Source organism: Oncorhynchus mykiss, chromosome 12, assembly GCF_013265735.2.
Source record: "Oncorhynchus mykiss isolate Arlee chromosome 12, USDA_OmykA_1.1, whole genome shotgun sequence".
Lineage (NCBI taxonomy): Eukaryota > Metazoa > Chordata > Actinopteri > Salmoniformes > Salmonidae > Oncorhynchus > Oncorhynchus mykiss.
The window spans coordinates 32151744-32177553 of record NC_048576.1 but is presented as its reverse complement, the minus strand read 5'-3'; the positions used below and the strand labels follow the sequence as shown (position 1 = coordinate 32177553).

Below are 25810 nucleotides of genomic sequence, written 5' to 3'. Positions count from 1 at the left end.
CTACCATTTAGCCTACAAAGGTTTGATCCTGCCCTCAAGGATGGATCAAGAATCTTTTAAAAGTGGAATGTAATGTGACTGGGAGGTCAGCTTCGTCAAACTGTTTAAGAAGTTCCTTACGGAGTCACCATGAGAACTAGCCACCATATACTAAAAAAGGAGGATAAATGACAGTCCTGCTAGTTTGCCTGCATTACTAACAGGAAGGTTTGACCCGTGTGTGTTCACTAAAAGGGGCAGTGTGGGTGTTGGGTTTCCCTGCTCTACTGTAACCGGGATCTAGCATTAGTGGATGAGAGTTCACCACTCCTCATCAAGGCCAGACAGACCCCCACCACCATGGACAGACAGTGGCTCATCCTATAGGTGTCACTATAGCATGTTGTTACTGTATAATAACAATCGGTTATTTCCACTAGTCTGCTTATTCATCCTCTCAAACACAGACAAACAACCCCTTTAGTTACAGAGGCTCTCACCATGGCTGTATGTATGGGTATAGAGGAGGTCTAGCCCCCCCTCATACCCTCCAGTGATTGGGTCAATGGGGAATAACCTAGGCCTCTTGTCACCGGTGGTTTCCTAACTGAATTTCCCATTCGTCTCACACAGCCTTTCCCGTAATTATGTAAATCTGTTGACTGAATTTGGCGGCAAACTCAATAAAGTGTAACAACAAGTAATGCGAGGGGAGAGCCGGGCTGGTTTGAATTAGAGCTCCATCGGAGGGAGGGAGGGAGGGGGTAGCTCGGGCACTGCAGTGAAAGCAGCACACCTGGGATGAATTAGCACAGGGAAGAGAGGGGAAAGTGGAGGAGACGGAGTGCAGGAGGAGGACAGATAATGTACGTTTAGGACGGTAAAGGAAGTACAGAGGTGTACCCTATGGAATATTAAGTGCACTGTGTTCCTGGGGTTGTTTAAAAGGGCTATACGTACAGGAAAAGCAGAAAATGCTTGGTCCAGGAGATGTTTAAAGGAATGCCTATGGCCAAGTTTTATTTTCATTTGGCTAGTTTCATGATCTTCTAACTAAAGTCACTGCCAACATCAGTCATTTCATTTGAATGCTCATAAGCTTTCATCCAGCCTCCCAGCACCAAATCTCTCACTATGTAACCGTGTGCCATGAGGGTCAACATAATCTTTACCATATTTACCAAGCTAATCAAACAGGTGTAGAAGTCTCTATACAATTGATGGACCATGTGGAGTTAATATTTTATTTGTATTTAATCATCAAGGGAGCCCAGTTGAGACCAGGGTCTCATTGTCAATGGTGCCCGAGACCACAAAGCAAAAGGTAAAAAATATAACAAGAAAAAATGTGAAGTACACTACACCAGAACATCACCAACATCACAACCGTCATAAACAAGTTACTAAATCAATCAATCAAAACAATTGCACACCTCAGTGAACTCATTTATCATCAGGGTTTTAAAATGCCCCAGTGGCACCAGGTAATCCAAATGTAAGTGAGTGTAAAAACTTAAAGCGGATTTACCTAATTCCGTGGAGATCAGAGGTATCTGAAGAGTTAACCAACCCTGTGAGAGGGTTTGGTAGCTCATTCTTTTATACGTTAGCAACGAAGTTAGGTAAGTTGGAAGCTTGTGTAGTAAAGCTATGTAAACAAAGAGGGAGTAATGAATTGAGCTACAGGACTTTAATGAGGACCAGCCAAACTTTTGATACAGGATGCAGTGTATTAAAACTGCCACCAGTGATAAAACGAATGGCGCTATGGTAGACGGCATCCAAAGGTTTAAGAGTAGTGACTGCTGCAATCTGGGATATTGTGTCACCATAATCAATAACTATTTAGGGAGAGACAAGATCTATTTCTAAAAAATAAGGCCTGGGAAACAAGGAAGGATAGAATCTGGAATCTGACTCATCTTTAACCACTACCATTGTTTTATCGTGGAGTGAAGACAGTAGGAATTCTGGTAACTCTTTAAATGTGGGGTGCTATCTCTTAAACAGAAACGCTTGTGTTGTGTGGTTTATGTGCTGTAAAACTTCACTCCTCATTTTGTTGCGAGAATGTGCCATGGTATTTTCAACAGGACATCTTGTCTGATTTTAACAGAGCTTTATATATATATATATATATATATATATATATATATATATATATATATATATATATATATATATATATATATATAACAGCCAGACCTGGGTTCAAATAGTATTTGCTGTCTTTCATATTCTTTGCGCATTTGATTTTGGAGTGCCAGAATATCAGCTTTGTACTTTTGTTACTATTTCATTGGTTCCAATTCACCAAGCAAGCTCAATCAAGCGCAGCTAAAGAATTTGAAAGAAAAAACATATACTTTTTGAACCCCAGGTTTGATCATGTTCAAGGATGCATGTTTTTAGTCAGGAGAGAGTGTTGCAGTCAGTCATGCTCTGTAGTCTGTAGTAGTGAAGCACATATTACAAGGCTCCACTGATGAATCAAGCTGGACTTCATATCCCATGGTGCCTCACAGTGATTGATGAGGCTGCTGACGCTTGAGCGCCTCATAAAAACATTTCTGGGTGAAGACCTGTCAGTCCTCCTTGCTTCATACAGGTGTATGGTTTGGTTCGCCTAGAGTACTATTTACGAAACCTCAGAAAATGGCAGACTAGATGGAGGATGAGGGTTAGCTTAGCTTGGTAAAACCAAACTGAATGCTGTACTCTTCAGTCTGGTTTAACCATGCTAGAAGAAAGCTACTGCTGCTGTGTGAGAAAACATGTATAACGAACACCAAACAGTATAATGAGCTGAGTAGGCTATGTTGTCCCCTGCTGCTCCCATGGTGGTGGGCCGGTCCAGATGAGAGCTGGCACCGTGCCCTGAAGAATGACTGTCGGGCATCGCCTTGGCTAGAGCTCTGTTTGCTTTTCAGATGTAATTAACTTGCCATCTCCACCAGAGTGCTATTGACCGATGGCATGTGTTCACTAGAAGTGGCTGTAGTTTGGTTAGCGTGAGCCGACAGACCGGGCTGTCATTGACCCAAAGGAATCTGGGGGCTGTCTACAGTACAAACAAGCTCCTTTCAAGCTGAGAAATATATCCACAATCGAGTAAATATTCTGTAGTCGATTGAGTGTGTTATTGTTCTTTGAAAAATGTTGTTGCCTTGGAGTACCTTTGTTTGGGTGGTGAAATATATCTAAAACAGAAAGCCACACCAAATTGACATCTGTGTGCTGTGATGGTGGGGACTCAGTAGCAGGACTTTAGTAGAAGCAGGCTCTGTTTCCAATGCATCATAAACTCTGCTTGGCCTATATACTGGAAGGTGCTATGTATGTGATGGATTCCTAATGTAGCATAGTTTCTGCTGTAATAACCCATGGTTGTTTCTGGTTATTCACTTTTACATAAGCAGGTCCATTCCCGTGTGCCAAGCAGTCTGGCCTGCGCCCGCATGTCTTTGAGATAGGCCTTGGCAGCATCAGCTGGAATCTAGAGGAAACGGGCTAATGATAGCGGTGGACACAGGCCCACTTATCAACACAACATGTGGACCTGATGTGGAGGAGGAGTTATAAGGCTTAAAGATTAAGGACACTAGGATAAACCGCTTGCTAAGAAACAAGGCTTGGATGAGTATCACTGGGGTCATGTGCTCACACTACAGTGAGTAGTGTAGTAAAGATTAAGATTAAAAGTGGTAGTAGCCTACAATAAGGAAAAATTCCAGGTAATCAGAAAGTGTCCAGATAAAAATATTTTATAAATATTAGATGACGCTTACCCAGACACACTTGTCTAAATTGATGTGAAAGAAATGCTATAACCCCCAGCCACATCCGGTGGTGGAAAAAGTACTGAATTGTTATACTTGAGTAAATGTAAAGGTAGCTTAATAGAAAATGACTGAAGTAAAAGTCACCCAGTAAAATAATACTTGAGTAAAAGTCTAAAAGTATTTGGTTTTAAAGATACTTAAGTATCAAAAGTAAATGGAATTCCTAAAATGTACTTAAGTATCAAAAGTATAAGTATAAATTATTATTAGTAGTGAAGTAAAAGTTGCCAAAAATATAAATAGTAAAGTAATGTACAGATAGCCCCAAAAAAATACTTAAGCAGTACTTTAAAGTGTTTTTACTGAATTACTTTACACCTCTGCCCAAATGCCTTCACACCAATACATTAGCATACTTTATATACTGTTTGTCCCCATCTGACGTGGCATCTTTAAAAAAAGAGTCCTACCAGAGCCATGTCATCATGGTACATAAAAAGGCTCACATTGTTTCTTTGGCTTTTCATCTCGTCAGTGTAGATGGAGAACAACAACGGTGAAAGGACACACCCCTGGGGCACCCCTGTGTTCAGGGTCAGTTCAACAGAGAGGACCCTCTGTGGGCGGTCAGTTAAAAAGTCCTTGATCAAACCTGCGAGGCATCCATTAACATTCAGGACCATTAGTCGTTTCAGCAGTGTGTGTACTTGCATTGTATTGGAGTTGAACTAAAATCAATAAATAAAATGTATGCCTATGATTTTGCATGTTGAAGGTGACTCCCCCTCTGTGCCTTCTAGGCAAACTGTAACGGGTCCAGTTGATCCGCTATGGAAAGGGTAAGGTGCTTACTGTACTAACAACCCTTTCCATGCATTTGGCCAAAAGAGCCGTGAGGACCACAGGTCGATTTCTTAGGCTCCGGTAAAATTATCAACACCTTCCATTTTGGAACTGTACAGGTGCTCAGCAGGAGTTGAAACAGTCGTGTGAGAACTCCCTTGAGCTGGTCGGCGCAGACCTTCAGTACTTTGCCCCGTAGTCCGTCTGGCCCGGTGCTTTGTGTGGCTTAATATTTAGCAAGCATGAGGCCACCTCGTTCTCTGTTATCTTGACAGGAGAGGATTTGGGGAAAGTCTCACATATTTGTTTACATTCGTCTTTAAAATCGCCCGGGATCAAATCTTCCATTAAAAACAATTTAGGTTGTTTACAAAGGATGAACAGTCTACCATATTATTGTTCTCTCTTTTCCTTTCTTTTCCCATCATTGCATTATGCCCTTCCCATGCTTTTCTTGGATTGCCTATACAGAACCTCTGCTCCACTTTATCCTTGAAGTCCTTTTCTTCTTTCCATATTTTTAACCTGAATTAATTTTCTTTCTCCTTTACAGCATAAGTATCTGCCAATCAAGTAATGCCAAACATGTTGGAGGTCAATTAAATAATCAAAACGTGTTGTTTATGCTTTACATACCAAGTGTTGTCATCGATTCCTCGTAGAGACGCCACACTGCTGCTTTTGTCACATGGGATGGCAGCAGCTTTCCACCAAAGTGTTTGTGGCCTGTGTGGTGTCCTGGTAATACTATTGCATTATCTTCCGCGTAGTTGTTGAAGTTCACCACTCGCAGCAAGTCCTCATGCTTCAGGTGTAACCTGTGCTTGCTTGGGGCAGCTCTCTTTTTGATGGGAGGCATTAGACCATTCTCCTTGTATGGCTGGTTGAGGAGAGTCAGGCGTGTTCTACTGATGCTGAAAGACAAATTCCAGATACAAATATTCTGGCATTATTATACAATAGATGGCCATAATCACTGTCAGACACACCTGGCCAGCTTGATGGGTCATGTAATCATCTTGTGAAGTGAAGTCTTTTGTTTAGACATGCTAGCTAAACAATGACCCATAATCCTAATCCATAGAGTACTAGCAATACAAACCTATTGTCATAGCTAGCTAAAGTCAACCAAATAGGTTCAATGTTAACTAGTTAGCTAGCTAACATTATGCTATAACTAGCTGTGTTAAATGGCATTCTGAGAACATTACTACACACAGATCATAAACGTAATGTTAGCTAGCGAGCGAGCCAGACATCTAATGTCAGCTAGCTAGCTAACAGTCAGCTTTAAGGAGTATTTTGTTTATACATGAAGCTAGCTAGCTAAACAATGAAGCATGATCCCAATCCATAGAGTACTAGCAATACAAACCGATTGTCATAGTTTACGTTCAAACTGCTCTTCTATGAAGTAGTGACCCGTGACATACCCCCTAGTTTCCTGAAACTGGTTACATATGTACTCACAAAGTGAGAGAAACACTTTTTAAAATAACTCAGATGTTTCCCCATCCAACTAGTCTTTGTAAATATTTTTGAAATGTTGATGAGAAATTATCATTTTGTCAATCTGGGACAGAATCAATTGGGCATTTGTTTTTCCAATGTGTTTACAGTATGCATTTGTATTTACAGTGCATTTGGAAAGTATTCAGACCCCTTGACTTTTTCCACATTTTGTTATGTTACAGCCTTGTTCTAAAATGTATGAAATAGTTTTTTTCCCTCATCAATCTACACACTATACCCCATAATGACAAAGCGAAAACAGGTTTTTAGAAATGTTATCAAAAAATAGAAATACTGTATTTACGTAAGTACTCAGAATCTTTGATATTAGACTCAAAATGGATTTCAAGTGCATCCTGTTTCCATTTATCATCCATGAGATGTTTCTACAACTTGATTGTGGAAAAACCAAGCCATGAGGTCGAAGAAATTGTCCGTAGAGCTCCAAGACGGGATTGTGTTGAGGCACAGATCTGGGGAAGATTACCAAAAAATGTCTGCAGCATTGAAGGTCCCCAAGAACACAGTGGCCTCCATCATTCTTAAATGGAAGAAGTTTGGAACTAGGAAGACTCTTCCTAGAGCTGGCCTTCTGGCCAAACTGAGCAATCGGGGGAGAATGGCCTTGGTCTGGGAGGGGACCAAGAACCTGATGGTCACTTTGACAGAGGTCCAGTGTTCCTCTGTGGAGTTGGGAGAACCTTCCAGATGGACAACCATCTCTGCAGCACTCCACCAATCAGGTCTTTGCGGTATAGTTGCCAGGCGGAAGCCACTCTTCAGTAAAAGGCACATGACAGCCCGCTTGGAGTTTGCCAAAAGGCACATGAATACTCTCAGACCAAGAAAAACAAGATTCTTTCTTCTGATGAAACCAAAATGTAACTTTTTGGCCTGAATGCCAAGCGTGGTGGTGGCAGCATCATGCTAGGGGATGTTTTTCAGCGGCAGGGGCTGGGAGATGAACAGACCAAAGTACAGCGAGATCCTTGATGAAAACCTGCTCAGCACTTCAGACTGGGGCGAAGGTTTTTATTTTTTACATTTTATTTAGCCTTTATTAAACCAGTTAGGCCAGTTGAGAACAAGTTCTCATTTACAACTGCGACCTGGCCAAGATAAAGCAAAGTGGTGCGACAAAAACAACAACACAGAGTTACACATAAACAAACGTACAGTCAATAACCCAAAAGAAAAGAAAAATAGAAAAATCTATGTACAGTGTGCAAATGTAGGAGGTAGGCAATAAATAGGCCATAGATGTGAAAATAAATACAATTTAGCATTAATACTGGAGTGATAGATGTGCAGATGATGATGTGCAAGTAGAGATACTGGGGTGCAGAAGAGCAAGAGTTCACCTTCCACAGGACAATGACCCTAAGCACACAGCCAAGACAACACAGGAGTGGCTTTGGGACAAGTCTCTGAATGTCCTTGAGTGGCCCAGCCAGAGCCCGAACTTGAACCCGATCGAACATCTTTGGAGAGACTTGAAAATAGCTGTGCAGCGATGCTCCCCAACCAACCTGACAGAGCTTGAGAGAAGAATGGGAGAAACTCTCCAAATACAAGTGTTCCAAGCTTGTAGCGTCATACCCAAAAAGTTTCGAGGTTGTAATCGCTGCCAATGGTGCTTCAACAAAGTACTGAGTAAAGGGTCTAAATACTTAGGAAAATGTGATATTTCATCAAAAAAATTGCTTTGTCATTATGGGGTATTGTGTGTATATTGATGAGGGGGGGGGGAAACAATGTAATACATTTTAGAATAAGGCTGTAACGTAACAAAATGTGGAACAATTAAAGAGGTCTGAATACTTTCCGAATGCACTGTATCTACAATACAAAATGTATGATACCACCATACATCTGAGTTGGGCTTGGATCATTGATAAGACATTGTCTCAACGCAGCCTTATAATGCTGTGAAAGGATCCAGGAACCCAAATGATTTGGGTGGATCCCATCCTCCTAATAAAAGTTGTTTTGTTTCCAAAAGGTATAAATTGTCAACAAAAGGCAAACCCATTGAGCTGCGATAATCATGTTGCCAGTTGTGAAGAGAGAATCCTGCTAAAGCGTTCAATGCCACGTTTCAGAGAGGTTAAAGTGCCAGATATGATGGCTTTTATTCGTGTCTAGCAGAGAATCAATCAGCTCTTTAAAATCCAGTTTCAACTGTTCAGAGCTGCCCTTCATAATGTCATTAAAGCCCACATGGACTATGTTTTGGGTGGATCTTCTGCTGGACTGGGGTAAAATATTTAGTAGGGGCATCCATCGGCAAGCTTGTCATGTTCTTTTTGTTTTTGATAGTCCACGATTCTCCACTAACGAAAAGTATGTTGATGAATTTGATTGTAATTCATGCAAAAAATATTACACTATTCAATATTTTTAACGGTAGATTTAAATAATTACTTTGCCACTTTGAATACTTTTCTCTGTAAGAATAAGACAGGAATACAATCAATGGATGCTCTTAAGCTTTTCTAATTTCTTTGAATGTAAAAACCATGTATGTGTTTCTGTTTTATCTGTTTTGTTTTTGATGTTTTGTGTCACAGAAATCTATATGTCCTTCTCACATTTCAATTTGTATTCTTCAAAATGTATGGAATTTCATGTTGTTTTATTTTAACACACATACCACAGTTTTATAATGAAAAATCACTAAAAGTATAGATGACAGCTGTAATATTCTTCCCGTAACAACCAGGGACCCTCATTAGAGACTGTATAATGACCGTATGGAGAAATATGGACCACCACTACAGATTGTCCTGACCTCTACTGGAGGCCTTGTTATTGACCTGGAACTGGCCTGGTAGGCCACACCTGCTTAGGCCCCTCTAAAGTTGAAGTAGAGCCAGCAGAGGCCCCTTGATTGCCCTCCTTAGGGAGTCGGAAAGGACTAGGCCTACTCTCCCTGATGTATTATGAGAAACACTAATACTATTTATATTTTTACCATAGTGGACAGAACTGCAGCATTTACCATCAGGATTAGTATTTAGTACTATTCTGATTGGAAATCATGAGTAATTGTCGATGGTGGAGTCAACTGACATCCACAGGGTACTGATTTTAGTCTATATAATCCTGTGACGTGAAAAATAATCCTCCTGATGAAAACCTAAACACATTACAGGTTTCCTCTAGTGAGTCTGCGCCCCATCCCTGGTGGCAGTCTAGACACACCGCTTGTCAGGTGATGCTAATATTCCCTGCCGCTTGAACTGTTGTGACTTCTGTGCTGACAAACGGCTCTTCAAATGATCTCGCAGCGAATACGGAGCGCTTCATTACGAAAGCTGGCCCTGCGGTTCTTGTACGGAAAGTCACCAGCAATTAACCTCAGAACGGACGAGAGGCCCTCACTGTGGCGTTTTCAGCTCTTAAGACAATTGGTTGTGACAAAAAGAAAGGAAACAATAATACATTGCATAAGCCGGGATGTTTACGTAGCTGCGTGGCAGAGCCTGAGTCGAAAACAAACAGCCCTTCACAGAGTTATGGGTGGCATGTAAACCAGCGGGTTGGGACGCTTTAGTCAGCTAATGTGTGTTTACGTTTTTGGCCCCGGTTGGATTGAAGGAGCTGAGCTGTACACAGATGCTGCATTCCTGTGGCTCTCTGGCCCTGCTATGGTGGATGGGACTTGGAGGTATCCTTGACTCCTCTAGTGGTGGTAAGAGCTCAGCGCTCCGTTCACACATCCTGCAACACACACACACATCCGGCCTGAGGCGGTATCAAAAACACTAGCTCAGTGTCCTGGGTTCTACCAGTGCTCTGTACAGGGCCTGTGAAGTGGCTGAGTGCAAGTGTCTCAATGGGCGACATGGCAGGAAGGAGACAGACACAAAGGTGTGTGAGGAGGCCTGAAGAGAGGAGCTGTGCTGGATCTGTTACAGTCAGGCCCAAAGCTAGCATCACGTCATGTGAAAGAACCCCCCCTCCTGTGGGTGCGGCCCCATCCAGGGCCTCTCGCCTTACAGCTGGCCTCATTGGGCCCCGGTAATTTCTCACCACGATCTGGTTAGCCTGATCACAAAGCACTCTGCACAGCACCGTCTGGCCAGCCGGCAGCCAGGTGAAAGGGGACTTCCACACTGTGAGAGCTCCTCATAGACCCCACCTGTACTCTCTGTTTTGAGAAATGACACTCTGACTTATGTTGCTCATAAGCAATTTGTATTAATATTTGTATGACCTAGAAACTTGAAGGCTAGAAATGTTAATGTTTAGGATTATATTTATTTACTTTTTTTCCAAACAACTCTCAAATTCCAGGCCATGTGATTTGAATATCATAGGAGAACAAAATCAGAGTTTATTTCTTGCCTTGTCAGTTGTGACATATTACTAAACAACTGGTCTGTTTGAGAAGCTGGACCCTCCCTCCCTCTGAGCTGTTTGTTTCTCTCTCTTCAAGGCCGTGTTGTTGCTTTTAATTGAAAGCGACATCCAGCTTTATGTCAGGCAAAGCTGTCTCACACATTTCTCTCTTTCACACTCACAGCTTCACTGTTGTTTCCTCAACCGTCTTTGTGGCGGCACATTGAATGTTTCATGAGGGGGGAAAGGAAAGGGCATTTTGCTGATGACCAGACTTTGTTGTGTATTTGCTGGTGCCTTCGCTGTGTTTTCGTGATGACCAGTCTTCGCTGCATGTTTTTTTTCTGGTGACCAGCCTTCGCTGTTACAAAACCAGCTTCATGTCATCATGCCGTCTTGCAAAGTGATGTTTAGTGGGGATATCCAACAATTTGAACTTTTATTCACCCACAATATGCATTCAGAATGACTGCCAGATGAATAAATCAGACTACCTAAACCATCTAAACTGAAACAACCATTTCGGTAACTAACGGGTGCATTAAGTCCAGCTGACAGATTGGATTAGTTTTGCCAAATGTATGTTATTTATCTTTGTGTAGCATAAGATTAATTAGTCAATCAATGTACGTGCAACAAACACAACAAAGATATTGAAACAAACAATTATAAAAATCAGCATGCTGGGAAATATGTTAATGATGGGTGTGGTCAGACCATCCTGGACCAACTTGGTCACGAGTATGCCGGTGTCACCAGCATAAGCTGGTATGTGTCAATTGGTAACAAGCTAGACCATGCTGGTCAGACCAGCTAGACCAGGGATGGCCAACAGGTGGCCTGCACCCCCTTTTGAAGGCCTGCTTTTTTGGGGAGGAACTGTCAGGAACTCAACTTACTGATGAGAGTTAGAATTGTACAATACACAAGGTGCATTTTCTAAATGTGCTTGTGCATCAGCAGTTTGTCTCTTGTTATGTCAGTCACTGACAGTCACTCAATTATCCCATTTTAAATTGGTAAATTAGACTAGCAAGCTATCTATGCTTGTAGCAATCATAGTCGAATAACCGACTGGGGGGGGTCCCATTTGATTTTGTTAGTCATTCTTACTCAGATATCATATTAAAAACTAAAAACAAATCTCTCCACCCTTTGCAAAATGTGTAGAATTGCAGGAAATTAACTAAACTTAACTTGGGGCCCCCAAAAGGCTAGGGCCGGCCCTGGCTGCATGTGTGGATGGAGGAATGCAGACCCGTGTGCCACTGAGGCCCCTCATGACGAGTTCATATTTTCCATAATACAGTGCCTTGCGAAAGTATTCGGCCCCCTTGAACTTTGCGACCTTTTGCCACATTTCAGGCTTCAAACATAAAGATATAAAACTGTATTTTTTTGTGAAGAATCAATAACAAGTGGGACACAATCATGAAGTGGAACGACATTTATTGGATATTTCCCAATTTTTCAGTTTTTGATTTGTTAAAAAAAGTTTGAAATATCCAATAAATGTCGTTCCACTTCATGATTGTGTCCCACTTGTTGTTGATTCTTCACAAAAAAATACAGTTTTATATCTTTATGTTTGAAGCCTGAAATGTGGCAAAAGGTCGCAAAGTTCAAGGGGGCCGAATACTTTCGCAAGGCACTGTACATACAAAATATTAGGGCTGGTGCCAAGTAGACACTTGTTGGTCCAACAAAGCACTTGTTGGTCAAATGTTGTGTATTGCCCATTGGCAGAGAGTTGGAACACACCTGTGTGGCAATGATGGAACTCTTGTCAAGGTGTAGTGAGAAGTGCTACTGGAATAGACTCCCTATCTTGTATCTTTCCCAGAGGCTGCAGCAGTAAGACATGTGCCTTTGTCCAGGTTCCAGGAGAGTCATCTCTCAGTCCTCTCAGCATTCACACGCGTTAAACTCAGGAACATCCTCTCCTCTTTATCCCCCTAACACCCTAACAATTCCCCCAACAATAATGTACTCGGAACAATGCAGTGATGTCACCCCTCAATATGTCTTCGTCCCTATCCCATTTCAATGCTCCACGCTTGGCAAGGTTCCAACACATAGCTTTGGAGGAAATAATAGCCGTCACAATCACATACATTTACACTGAGCTCCAAAAGTATTGGGACAGTGACATTTGTTGTTGTTTTTGCTCTGTACTCTATCACTTTGGATTTGAAATGATACAATGACTGAGGTTAAAGTGCAGACTGTCAGCTTTAATTTCAGGGGTTTTTCATCCTTATCGGGGGAACCGTTTAGAAATGACTGCAGTTTTTGCTGTCTGTTTTGGTTGTGTATTTTGTGCCGAATAGAAATCAATGGTAAATGTTGTAGTGTCATTTTAGAGTCACTTTCATTGTAAAAAAAAAAACCTATAGAATATGTTTCTACATGAATGTGGATGCTTTCATGATTACGGATAGTCCTGAATGAATCTTGAATAATGAGGAGTTTAAGTTAGACGTACAAATATCATACCTCCAAGACATGCTAACCTCTCACCATTACAATAACAGGGGCGGTTAGCATTTTTGGGGGGGGTATGATATTTATGCTTTTAACTTTTCATTCAGGATTATCCAGAATCTGTATGTTTTAGGTCATTTCATCACCAATATGGGTTTAGCTCTAAGTACTGTGCACCCCTCTCTCCGCCTGGCTCAATCTGATCTGCTTTTGATAAAACACAAAACCTACCACAGAGATCAGGAGGTCTATGCAGATACCATAGAGAACTCTGGTTCCATGGGTCCCCCAGAGGTCTATGCAGATACCATAGAGAACTCTGGTTCCATGGGTCCCCCAGAGGTCTATGCAGATACCATAGAGAACTCTGGTTCCATGGGTCCCCCAGAGGTCTATGCAGATACCATAGAGAACTCTGGTTCCATGGGTCCCCCAGAGGTCTATGCAGATACCATAGAGAACTCTGGTTCCATGGGTCCCCCAGAGGTCTATGCAGATACCATAGAGAACTCTGGTTCCATGGGTCCCCCAGAGGTCTATGCAGATACCATAGAGAACTCTGGTTCCATGGGTCCCCCAGAGGTCTATGCAGATACCATAGAGAACTCTGGTTCCATGGGTCCCCCAGAGGTCTATGCAGATACCATAGAGAACTCTGGTTCCATGGGTCCCCCAGAGGTTATGCAGATACCATAGAGAACTCTGGTTCCATGGGTCCCCCAGAGGTTATGCATGACCATACATGTATACGTGCTGACACACACACATTTGTTCACAAAATACACACACATTAGTTCACGAAATGTGCACGCACGCACACACACATGTACTGCTAATACAGAATAAGATCTATTGGGAGGCTTTGCTGTGCTGAAGAAGGATCTAACACACACTAGTCAGCTGACTATGTGCTCCCTCACAGCTCCGATGTCTCAGAACATTTTTATATAATTGCTTGGTCACCTCACCAAACATGCATTTTGGTTGAGTGTCTTACCTATGGTTGATTTGTTCAAAATATTTTCTAAACATTGGATATAAATTACAGAGACATCAGATCAAGTTGATTTATAATGTTTTTAGTTGAAAGCAGTAGGCCTACTATTTGCTAGTCTAAAGCAGTACTTAGAAATGTTTGTGTGTGAGAGATCTCTGTCTTACAAACATGTAAGCACTCAGGTGCTCATTAAGAAGGAAGACGCCAGTACTAATTAATGGAGGTTGAAAGAGTTTCTGTTCTATCCTAGATCTTGAACATATTCTATGTATTTATCTGTAACGTACAGGCTATAATATTCTCTAACGTATCTAAAGTCTTATTGAGTGTTAGTCTTTGCTAAGTGTTTATTGGCTTAGTTTGACAAAGTGCTTTCTAATAACACAAGCGTTTCCTGTCACCTGGTCGCTGCCAGGAGAAATATAAATGCTCAGGTGTAGAGCTTTATTTTGAATTCAAAATGGCCACCTGTCTCTGCAAGGGTTAGTTGGGGCTTCTGTGAGCCCCACAGACTAGTCATGACTGATCTTCAGTCTTTATCTTCTTTTGACTAGTTTTTTTCTTAGTTTATTATTTAATTTCAGCCTGGTCCAGTAATCTTGATGGCTTTAGTATAATTTTGTAAATACCTGCACCTGCTCCAAATGCCTTAAATAAAAACCATGCACTGGATCTTCTGCTTCCTGCCTTTCCTTGATCACCAGCCTGACATCTCAAACCATCCAGGGCCAGAAGGGGGCCTACCACACACACACACACACACACACACACACACACACACTCTGGCAGTGGCAGCAAGGACCCATGTGTTAATGCTTATGCCACTCCTCATGCCATTAGTCAAACTTTACAAGAACCACCGCTCAGCATTACAGTCCTGACAGAATATTACAGAATAGGCTACAAAAAAATTGACTTGGATGAATGGTGTTTAGATGACTGCTGATCCAAGAAAACCATTATTTTCCTCTAACTATAAACACAAACTGAGAACCGTGGCCTTTGGCCCCTGGGGCGCCAACATTTACTTCTCTGTAATTCCTCTGTTATCGTGGTACTTCTCCCCAACGTCTTCATATATATAGTCTATGGGGTATGCTCGGTAGGCAGTGGTATGTAATGGATGAGTGTAGCGCTGGTGGGAACAATACACTGGTACTGTGTCTGGCCTAATTAGAATCACATGTGGTTCATCACTCACTGTAGTGTATGTACGGCACTGAGCGAGTGATACCCAGGGAGGGAGAAAGGGATGGAACCAGGGAAGGCGGTATGAGTGTAGAGAAGAATGGGTGTCGCAGTATGACAGAGCAGAGGAGAGAAAACAGATGTGGGTGTCAGTGACACAGGGCCTAGTGCAGTATACGTCTGAAGTGGCGCGTGATGCTGCTCTGCTGTGGGGTGGAGATATGAGACAGGTTAGATTAAACTCAAAGGACAGAGTGGGGGTGCTTAGGATTACTCTCCCTCCCTAACTGTTAGTGGGATGCCGTTTTGTGTCACACATTATATATATATATATATATATATATAGTGTGCTTGGTACTAATATATAGTACCAGTCAAAAGTTTAGACATATTTACTCATCCAGGGTTTTTCTTTATTTTCTACATGGTTGACATCAAAACTATGAAATAACGTATGGAATCATGTAGTAACCAAAAAAGTTTTAAACAAATCTAAATATTTTATATTTGAGATTCTTCAAAATAGCCACCCTTTGCCTTGATGACAGCTTTGCACACCCTTGGCATTTTCTTTTTACTGAGGAGTGGCTTCCGTCTGGCCACCATAAAGGCCTGATTGGTGGAGTGCTGCAGAGACGGTTGTCTTTCTGGAAGGTTCTCCCATCTCCACAGAGGATGCTTCAAGATTGCTTCAAGAACCTTCAAGATGGCCACCATTGTTCCTGTACCCAAGAAGGCAAAGATAACTGAACTAAATGACTACCGCTCCGTAGCACTCACTTTTGTCATCATGAAGTGCTTTGAGAGACTAGTCAAGGATGATATCACCTCCACCTTACCGGCCACCCTAGACCCACTTCAGTTTGCATACCACCCCAACAGGTCCCCAGACGATGCAATCGCCATCACACTGCCTTATCCCATCTGGACAAGAGGAATACCTATGTTAGAATGTTGTTCATTGAGGACAGCTCAGCATTCAACACCATAGTACCCTCCAAGCTCCTCATCAAGCTGAAGACCCTGGGTCTCAACCCTGCCCTGTGCAATTGCGTCCTGGACTTTCTGACGGGCTGCCCCCAGGTGGTGAAGGTAGGAAACATCTCCAGTTCGCTGACCCTCAACACTGGGGCCCCACAAGGATGCATGCTCAGCCCCCTCCTGTACTCCCTGTTCACTCACGACTGCGTGGCTATGCACGCCTCCAACTCAATCATCAAGTTTGCAGACGACACAGCAGTAGTGGGCTTGATTGCCAACAACGACGGGACCGTTTGCAGGGAGGAGGTGAGAGCACTCGGAGTGTGGTGTCAGGAAAACAACCTCTAACTCAACGTCAACAAAACAAAGGAGATAATCATGGACTTCAGGAAACAGCAGAGGAAGCAACCCCCCATCCACATCGAATGGACAGCAGTGGAGAAGGTGTAAAGTTTTAAGTTTCTCGGCGAACACATCACAGACCAAGTGAAATAGTCTACCCACACAGACAGTGTGGTGAAGAAGGCGTAACACCGGAGGCTGAAAAATTTGGCTTGTCACCCAAAACCCTGACAAACTTTTACAGATGCACAATCGAGAGCATCCTGTCGGGCTGTATCACCGCCTGTTGCGGCAACTGCACCACCCTCAACCGCAAGGCTCTCCAGAGGGTGGTGCTGTCTGCACAACGCATCACCGTTGTGCAAACTACCTGCCCTCCATGACACCTACAGCACCCAATGTCACAGGAAGACCAAAAAGATCATCAACAACAATAACCACCAGAGCCACTGCCTGTTCACATCGTTACCATCCAGAAGGCGAGGTCAGTACAGGTGCATCAAAGCTTGGACCGATAGACTGTTAAACAGCTTCTTTCTCAAGGCCATCAGACTGCTAAACAGCAATCACTTACTCAGAGAGGCTGCTGCCTACATTGAGACTCAATCACTTGCCACTTTAATAAATGGATCACTAGTCACTTTAAATAATGCCACTTTAATAATGTTACATATCTTACATTACTCATATCACATGTATATACTGTATTTTATACCATCTACTGCACCTTGCCTATGCCGCTCGGCCATCACTCATCCATATATTTATATGTACATATTTTCATTCACCCCTTTAGATTTGTGTGTATTAGGTAGTTGTTGGGGAATTGTTAGATTACTTGTTAGATATTACTTCACTGTTGGAACTACAAGCACAAGCATTTCGCTACACTCGCATTAACATCTGCTAACCATGTGTATGTGACCAATAACATTTGATTTGATTTGATGATGAACTCTGGAGATCTGTCATAGTGACCATCAGGTTGTTGGTCACCTCCCTGAACAAGGCCTTTCTCCCCAGATTGCTCAGTTTGGCTGGGTGGCCAGCTCTAGGAAGTTCCAAACGTATTCCATTTAAGAATGATGGAGGCCACTGTGTTCTTGGGGACCTTCAATGTTGCAGAAATGTTTTGGTACCCTTCCCCAGATCTGTGCCTCAACACAATCCTGTCTCGGACCTCTATGGACAATTCCTTCGACCTCGTAGCTTAGTTTTTGCTCTGACGTGCACTGTCAGCTGTGGGACCTTGTATAGACGAGTGTGCCTTTCCAAATGTCCAATCAATTTAATTTACCACAGGTGGACTCCAATCAAATTGTCGAAACATCTCAAGGTTGATCAATGGAAACAGGATGCACCTGAGCTCAATTTCGAGTGTCATAACAAAGGGTCTGAATACTTTTGTAAATAACTGTTTTTTTTTTTTTTTTAAATGTCTGAAAACCTGATTTTGCTTTGTCATTATGGGGTATTGTGTGTAGATTGATGAGGGGTGAGAAAATACAATTGAATACATTTTTTTAATCAAATCAAATCAAATTTATTTATATAGCCCTTCGTCCATCAGCTGATATCTCAAAGTGCTGTACAGAAACCCAGCCTAAAACCCCAAACAGCAAGCAATGCAGGTGTAGAAGCACGGTGGCTAGGAAAAACACCCTAGAAAGACCAAAACCTAGGAAGAAACCTAGAGAGGAAACAGGCTATGTGGGGTGGCCAGTCCTCTTCTGGCTGTGCCGGGTGGAGATTATAACAGAACATGGCCAAGATGTTCAAATGTTCATAAATGACCAGCATGGTCGAATAATAATAAGGCAGAACAGTTTAAACTGGAGCAGCAGCACGGTCAGGTGGACTGGGGACAGCAAGGAGTCATCATGTCAGGTATTCCTGGGGCATGGTCCTAGGGCTCAGGTCAGTTGAAACTGGAGCAACAGCACGGCCAGGTGGACTGGGGACAGCAAGGAGTCATCATGTCAGGTAGTCCTGGGGCATGGTCGTAGGGCTCAGGTCCTCCGAGAGAGAGAAAGAAAGAGAGAAGGAGAGAATTAGAGAACGCACACTTAGATTCACACAGGACACCGAATAGGACAGGAGAAGTACTCCAGATATAACAAACTGACCCTAGCCCCCCCGACACTTAAACTACTGCAGCATAAATACTGGATGCTGAGACAGGAGGGGTCAGGAATGTAATGTAACAGAATGTGGAAAAGTCAAGGGGTGTGAATACTTTCCGAATGCACTGTAGAATGGCCAGTTTAATCCAGGTTAAAGCTATCATCCCTTGTTGATTTCTCTTGTTAAATCCACTTCAATCGGTGTAGATAAAGGGAGGAGACAAATGAGACATGGATTTTGTATGTGTGCCATTCAGAGGGTGAATGGGCAAGACAAAATATTTAGGTGCCTTTTGAATGGGGTATGGTAACAGGTGCACTGGCTTGTGTCAAGAACTGAAACGCTGCTTGGTTTTTCACGCTCAACAGTTTCCTGTGTGTATCAAGAATGGTCTACCACCCAAAGGACATCCAGCCAACTTGACACAACTGTGGGAAGCATTGGAGTCCACATGTGCCAGCATCCCTGTGGAACGCTTTGGCTCACTTTCCTGTCGGTCATAACTTGAGGTTGATTTTATGACTGATGGATGGAGGACTGGAGAGAGGGATTGTCATCAATCCAATGGGGATCTAGGTCACTTAGAGAGGGGGAAATGGATAGAGGGAGAGATTGCTATGTGCGGTTTTACCCCATCTCTATTCCAGATGTTCGGCATTCTGACTTTTCTAATCGCCGCCCACGTCTCATCTCCCTCTCCACACACCTTTCACATGAGCACAGATGTCTGTTACAATGGGCACCCGGTCCTCCTGCCATGCTATGTTGGGGTGGATATTAGCCCAAAGAGAGAAGTTATAATGCTTCAGATATGAAAAAATGGCAGGTTGCTTCGGTCTCCCTGTAGGGTAGTAATTATCTGCCTTGTCCAGAGACATCAGAACTAGAGAATCATGAGAATGTGTGAATTAAACTGATAGTGTAGGTTATGGTACGGTACAATATGAAATGTTACAGAAAGCTCTGGTCATTGCTAATGTATGCTTTCTTTTTCCTTCCCAGTTGAGATACCAGCATGGCCTGTCCACTCCAGACCTGCGCCAGACCCTGCCCAACCTCAAGAACTTCTTGGAGCACGGCCTTCTGGTCCGATGGTGAGTACCTGTACTAGTCCACTCTCACTCTCCCAGTGTCTTAGTACTATTAAGCTACCCCACCTAGCATTTTTGCCCCCACTATCTCTACTCTATATCTTTTTCACTGCAGAGTCCGGTTGCACCAGTTGGTTGTTAGTGGGTCAGTTACAACCCACTAACGACAAACTGGTGCAACCGGACTACGCCCAACGTAAAATGTGCTCTATGCCGGACCAAAAATGTATACCTATTGCACCGCCTGGGCGTAAACCCTTCAATGAGCTACAACTGTGTGCAGTGTGTTAAATTGGGACTATCTTTAGCATGATACCCATAGAAAAGTATATAAATCTATATTTTCAAAAGGATGTGAGTCTCGTGTTCATATTTCACAGCCTCCGCAGGCTTCAAAAACAAAATACACTTGATTGATGCTACATTATAGCATGTTTCTGATCAGTAATAGATGAGCAAATGAATAGATGAGCAAATAAAACACTATTTGGATAATATAGCCATCTAGTTTATTCCCTGAAATGTAGCTTGTTAACTAGCCATATTGACCTGATCTGTTGTTAAGCTAGCTAGACTTGTCTGTTAGCAACAATTGTGATAAAAAACAATGTTGAAAAGGGGATGTTAGGTAACTTCGCTAGGTAGGCCTATATTGGTTGGAGAAAATAGTACATTAGGTTTACTTACCACTGTATGTTTAGCCAACTGTACAAAGACATTTTCAACAGGTAGCTTGCAAAGTAAACATTATCAGGTAAAGGCAAAGGATCTACAAAGGATGGGAAATTAACCTAAGCCACTTATTTTATATTGATAAAATATCTAATGGTGGTCAATATTGAGAGGTGTATTGTGAGGCTATCCTCATGTTTCTGAAATTATATGATCAATTGATGTTTACTGATGACCGTAAACAGTTACTGATCAGCAGACTCAACATCCTTAGTTTCTCTAATGACTGCCTCACCTGGTTCACTAACTACTTCTCAGATAGAGTTCTGTGTGTCAAATCTGCTGTGAGGACCTCTGGGAGTCTCTATGGGGGTGCCACAGGGTTCAATTCTCGGGCCGACTCCTTTCTCTGTATATACAGTGCCTTGCGAAAGTATTCGGCCCCCTTGAACTTTGCGACCTTTTGCCACATTTCAGGCTTCAAACATAAAGATATAAAACTGTATTTTTTTGTGAAGAATCAACAACAAGTGGGACACAATCATGAAGTGGAACGACATTTATTGGATATTTCAAACTTTTTTAACAAATCAAAAACTGAAAAATTGGGCGTGTAGAATTATTCAGCCCCTTTACTTTCAGTGCAGCAAACTCTCTCCAGAAGTTCAGTGAGGATCTCTGAATGATCCAATGTTGACCTAAATGACTAATGATGATAAATACAATCCACCTGTGTGTAATCAAGTCTCCATATAAATGCACCTGCACTGTGATAGTCTCAGAGGTCCGTCAAAAGCGCAGAGAGCATCATGAAGAACAAGGAACACACCAGGCAGGTCCGAAATACTGTTGTGAAGAAGTTTAAAGCCGGATTTGGATACAAAAAGATTTCCCAAGCTTTAAACATCCCAAGGAGCACTGTGCAAGCGATAATATTGAAATGGAAGGAGTATCAGACCACTGCAAATCTACCAAGACCTAGCCGTCCCTCTAAACTTTCAGCTCATACAAGGAGAAGACTGATCAGAGATGCAGCCAAGAGGCCCATGATCACTCTGGATGAACTGCAGAGATCTACAGCTGAGGTGGGAGACTCTGTCCATAGGACAACAATCAGTCAGTCGTATATTGCACAAATCTGGCCTTTATGGAAGAGTGGCAAGAAGAAAGCCATTTCTTAAAGATATCCATAAAAAGTGTTGTTTTAAAGTTTGCCACAAGCCACCTGGGAGACACACCAAACATGTGGAAGAAGGTGCTCTGGTCAGATGAAACCAAAATTGAACTTTTTGGCAACAATGCAAAACGTAATGTTTGGCGTAAAAGCAACACAGCTGAACACACCATCCCCACTGTCAAACATGGTGGTGGCAGCATCATGGTTTGGGCCTGCTTTTCTTCAGCAGGGACAGGGAAGATGATTAAAATTGATGGGAAGATGGATGGAGCCAAATACAGGACCATTCTGGAAGAATGATGGAGTGTGCAAAAGACCTGAGACTGGGACGGAGATTTGTTTTCCAACAAGACAATGATCCAAAACATAAAGCAAAATCTACAATGGAATGGTTCAAAAATAAACATATCCAGGTGTTAGAATGGCCAAGTCAAAGTCCAGACCTGAATCCAATCGAGAATCTGTGGAAAGAACTGAAAACTGCTGTTCACAAATGCTCTCCATCCAACCTCACTGAGCTCGAGCTGTTTTTCAAGGAGGAATGGGAAAACATTTCAGTCTCTCGATGTGCAAAACTGATAGAGACATACCCCAAGCGACTTACAGCTGTAATCGCAGCAAAAGGTGGCGCTATAAAGTATTAACTTAAGGGGGCTGAATAATTTTGCACGCCCAATTTTTCCGTTTTTGATTTGTTAAAAAAAGTTTGAAATATCCGATAAATGTCGTTCCACTTCATGATTGTGTCCCACAAAAAAATACAGTTTTATATCTTTATGTTTGAAGCCTGAAATGTGGCAAAAGGTCGCAAAGTTCAAGGGGGCCGAATACTTTCGCAAGGCACTGTATCAATGATGTCGCTCTTGCTGCGGGTGATTGTCTGATCCACCTCTATGCAGACGACACCATTCTGTATACATCTGACCCTTCTTTGGACACTGTGTTAACAAACCTCCAAACAAGCTTCAAAGCCATGCAACACTCCTTCTGTGGCCTCCAACTGCTCTTAGATGCTAGTAAAACGAAATGCATGCTCTTCAACCTAATCGCTGCCCACGCCCGCCCGCCTGACTAGCATCACTACACTGGACGGTTCTGACTTAGATTATGTGGACAACTATAAATACCTAGGTGTCTGTCTAGACTGTAAACTCTCCTTCCAGACTCACATTAAGCATCTCCAATCCAGAGTTAAATCTAGAATCAGCTTCCTATTTCGCAGCAAAGCCTCCTTCACTCATGCTGCCAAACATACCCTCGTAAAACTGACTATCCTACCGATTCTTGACTTCGGCGATGTCATTTACAAAATACACTCTACTCAGCAAATTGGATGCAGTCTATCACAGTGCCATCCGTTTTGTCACCAAAACCCCATATACTACCCACCACTGCGACCTGTTTACTCTCGTTGGCTGGTCCTCGCTTCATATTTGTTGCCAAACCCACTGGCTCCAGGTCATCTATAAGTCTTTGCTAGGTAAAGCGCTGCCTTATCTCAGCTCACTGGTCACCATAGCAACACCCACCCGTAGCACAAAGCTCCAGCAGGTATATTTCACTGGTCAACCCTAAAGCCAAGACCTACGTTGGCTGCCTTTCCTTCCAGTTCTCTGCTGCCAATGACTGGAATGAATTGCAAAAGTCACTGAAGTTGGAGACTTATATTTCCCTCACTAACTTTAAGCCTCAGCTGTCAGAGCAGCTTACCGATCGCTGCAGCTGTACACAGCCCATCTGTAAATTGCCCGTCCAACCAACTACCTACCTCATCCCCATATTTGTTTTGGTTTTCTGGTCTTTTGCACACCAGTATTTCTACTTGCACATCCTCATCAGCATATATATCACTCCAGTGTAAATTGCTAAATTGTAATTACTTCGCCACTATTGGCCTATTTATTGCCTTACCTCCTTACTTAATTTGCACAGATGTTTCAATTATGTTATTGACTGTACGTTTGTTTATCCCATTTTTTATATCTGTGTTGTTGTTTTTGTCGCACTGCTTTGCTTTATCTTGGCCAGGTCGCAGTTGTAAATGAGAACTTGTTCTCAACGGACCTTCCTGGTTTAATAAAGGTGAAATAAAAAAATTATAAAGCTTACAGTTACTTGCTGTATAACTCTGATAGAGGTAAATGTGTGCAATTGTTTTGCATGGAAAAATCTGAAATTTGTAGTTCCGACTATGCTCTTCAAGAGGTGATGGTATTACAACCAAATAGTTAACATTATTTAACAATTGCTTGAAAATGGTACACAGTTGTCAATGGTTTTAGCAGAGCTAGTAATCTCCTTGCCCCCAGCAGGCAAATCGAGCACTCTGCACCTTATTGTGACGTTTTATTGATAATGACTTATAGAATGGCTTGGTATCTCTAACCCTGGCAACACTCTCAATGGCTGCCTGATATTGAGGCAATAATTTACATGGTAATGTTGAATGTTCATTCAAAAGATCAAATCAAATGTTATTTGGCACATGCTTCGTAAACAACAGGTTTCGACTAACAGTGAAATGCTTACTTATGGGCCCTTCTCAAAAATGAAAAAGAATATACACTACCATTCAAAAGTTTGGGGTCACTTAGAAATGTCCTTGTTTTTGAAAGAAAAGCATTTTTTTTGTCCATTAAAGTAACATAAAATTGATCAGAAATACAGTGTAGACTTTGTTAATGTTGTAAATGTCTATTGTAGCTGGAAATGGCAGATTTTTTATGGAATATCTACATAGGCGTACAGAGGACCATTATTAGCAACCATCACTCCTGTGTTCCAATGGCACATTGTGTTAGCTAATCGAAGTTTATCATTTTAAAAGGCTAATTTATCATTAGAAAACCCCTTTGCAATTATGTTAGCACAGCTGAAAACTGTTGAATTGATTAAAGAAGCAATACAACTGGCCTTCTTTGGACTAGTTGAGTATCTGGAGCATCAGCATTTGTGGGTTCATTTACAGGCTCAAAATGGCCAGAAACAAAGACCTTTCTTCTGAAACTCGTCAGTCTATTCTTGTTCTGAGAAATGAAGTCTATTTAAATGCAAGAAATTGCCAAGAAACTGAAGATCTTGTACAACGATGTGTACTACTCCCTTCATAGAACAGTGCAAACTGGCTCTAACCAGACTAGAAAGAGAAGTGGGAGGCCCCGGTGCATAACTGAGCAAGAGGACGAGTACGTTAGAGTGTCTAGTTTGAGAAACAGACCCCTCACAAGTCCTCAACTGGCAGCTTCATTAAATAGTACCCACACAACACCAGTCTCGACGTCGACAGTGAAGAGGCGACTCTGGGATGCTGGACTTCTTGGCAGAGTTCCTCTGTCCAGTGTCTGTGTTCTTTTGCCCATCTTAATTTTTTTTTATTGGCCAGTCTGGGATATGGCTTTTTCTTTGCAACTCTGCCTAGAAGGCCAGCATCCTGGAGTCGCCTCTTCACTGTCGATAAGTATTCAACTCCTTTGTTGTGGCAAGCCTAAATAAGTTCAGTAGTAAAAATCTAATTTTATTTTTCACATGTGCAGAATACAACAGGTGTTGATCTTACCGTGAAAGCCTTTAACCAACAATGCAGTTTTAAGAAAATATTTACTAAATAAACTAAAGTTAAAAAAAACACAAAAAAAACACAATAAAATAACAATGACGAGGCTATATACATGGGGTACCAGTACTGAGTCAATGTGCCGGGGTACAGGTTAGTCAAGATAATTGAGGTAATATGTACATGTAGGTAAGGGTCAAGTGACTATCCGTAGATAATAAACAGCTGGTAGCAGCGTAATTGTTTAAATGTTTTTATTGAATCAAAAATGCACATTTTCCAGGTAACCATTTGATTAATTGTTCAGCAGTGTTATGGCTTGGGGATATAAGCTGTTAAGCCTTTGGAACTTGAAGCTCTCGACCCACTCCACTACATCCCTGCCGATGTGAATGGAGGCGTGTTTGGCCCCCCATTTCCTGTAGTCCACGATCATCTCTTTTGTCTTACTCACTTTGAGGGAGGGGTTGTTGACTTGGCAACACACTGCCAGGTCTCTAACCTCTATATAGGCTGTCCATTGTCAGTAATCAGGCCTACCACCATTGTGTCATCGGCAAACTTAATGATGGTGTTGGAGTCGGGCGCGGCCACTCAGTCGTTGGTGAACAGGGAGTACAGGAGGGGACTAAGCACGCACCCCTGAGGGCACCCCATGTTGAGGATCAACGTGGCAGATGTGTTGTTGCCTACGCTTACCACCTGGGGGCAGCTGTTCAGGAAGTCCAGGATCCAGTTAAT

General features: G+C 42.4%; 1 protein-coding gene across 2 annotated transcripts in view; it reads left to right on the top strand.

The window, feature by feature from the left end:
* The window catches only part of LOC110537458 (UV radiation resistance-associated gene protein), a 162174-nt gene that overhangs the window by 122619 nt on the left and 13745 nt on the right, over window positions 1–25810 (top strand). For both annotated transcript variants that reach the window (XR_005034947.1, XM_021623519.2), the window contains one exon: window positions 19579–19670. Coding sequence is in view for 1 of the 2 variants with exons in the window: in XM_021623519.2 (XP_021479194.2) it covers window positions 19579–19670 (92 nt within the window). In the remaining variant the exon portion in view is untranslated. Of the gene's footprint in view, window positions 1–19578; window positions 19671–25810 lie in introns of those variants that run through there.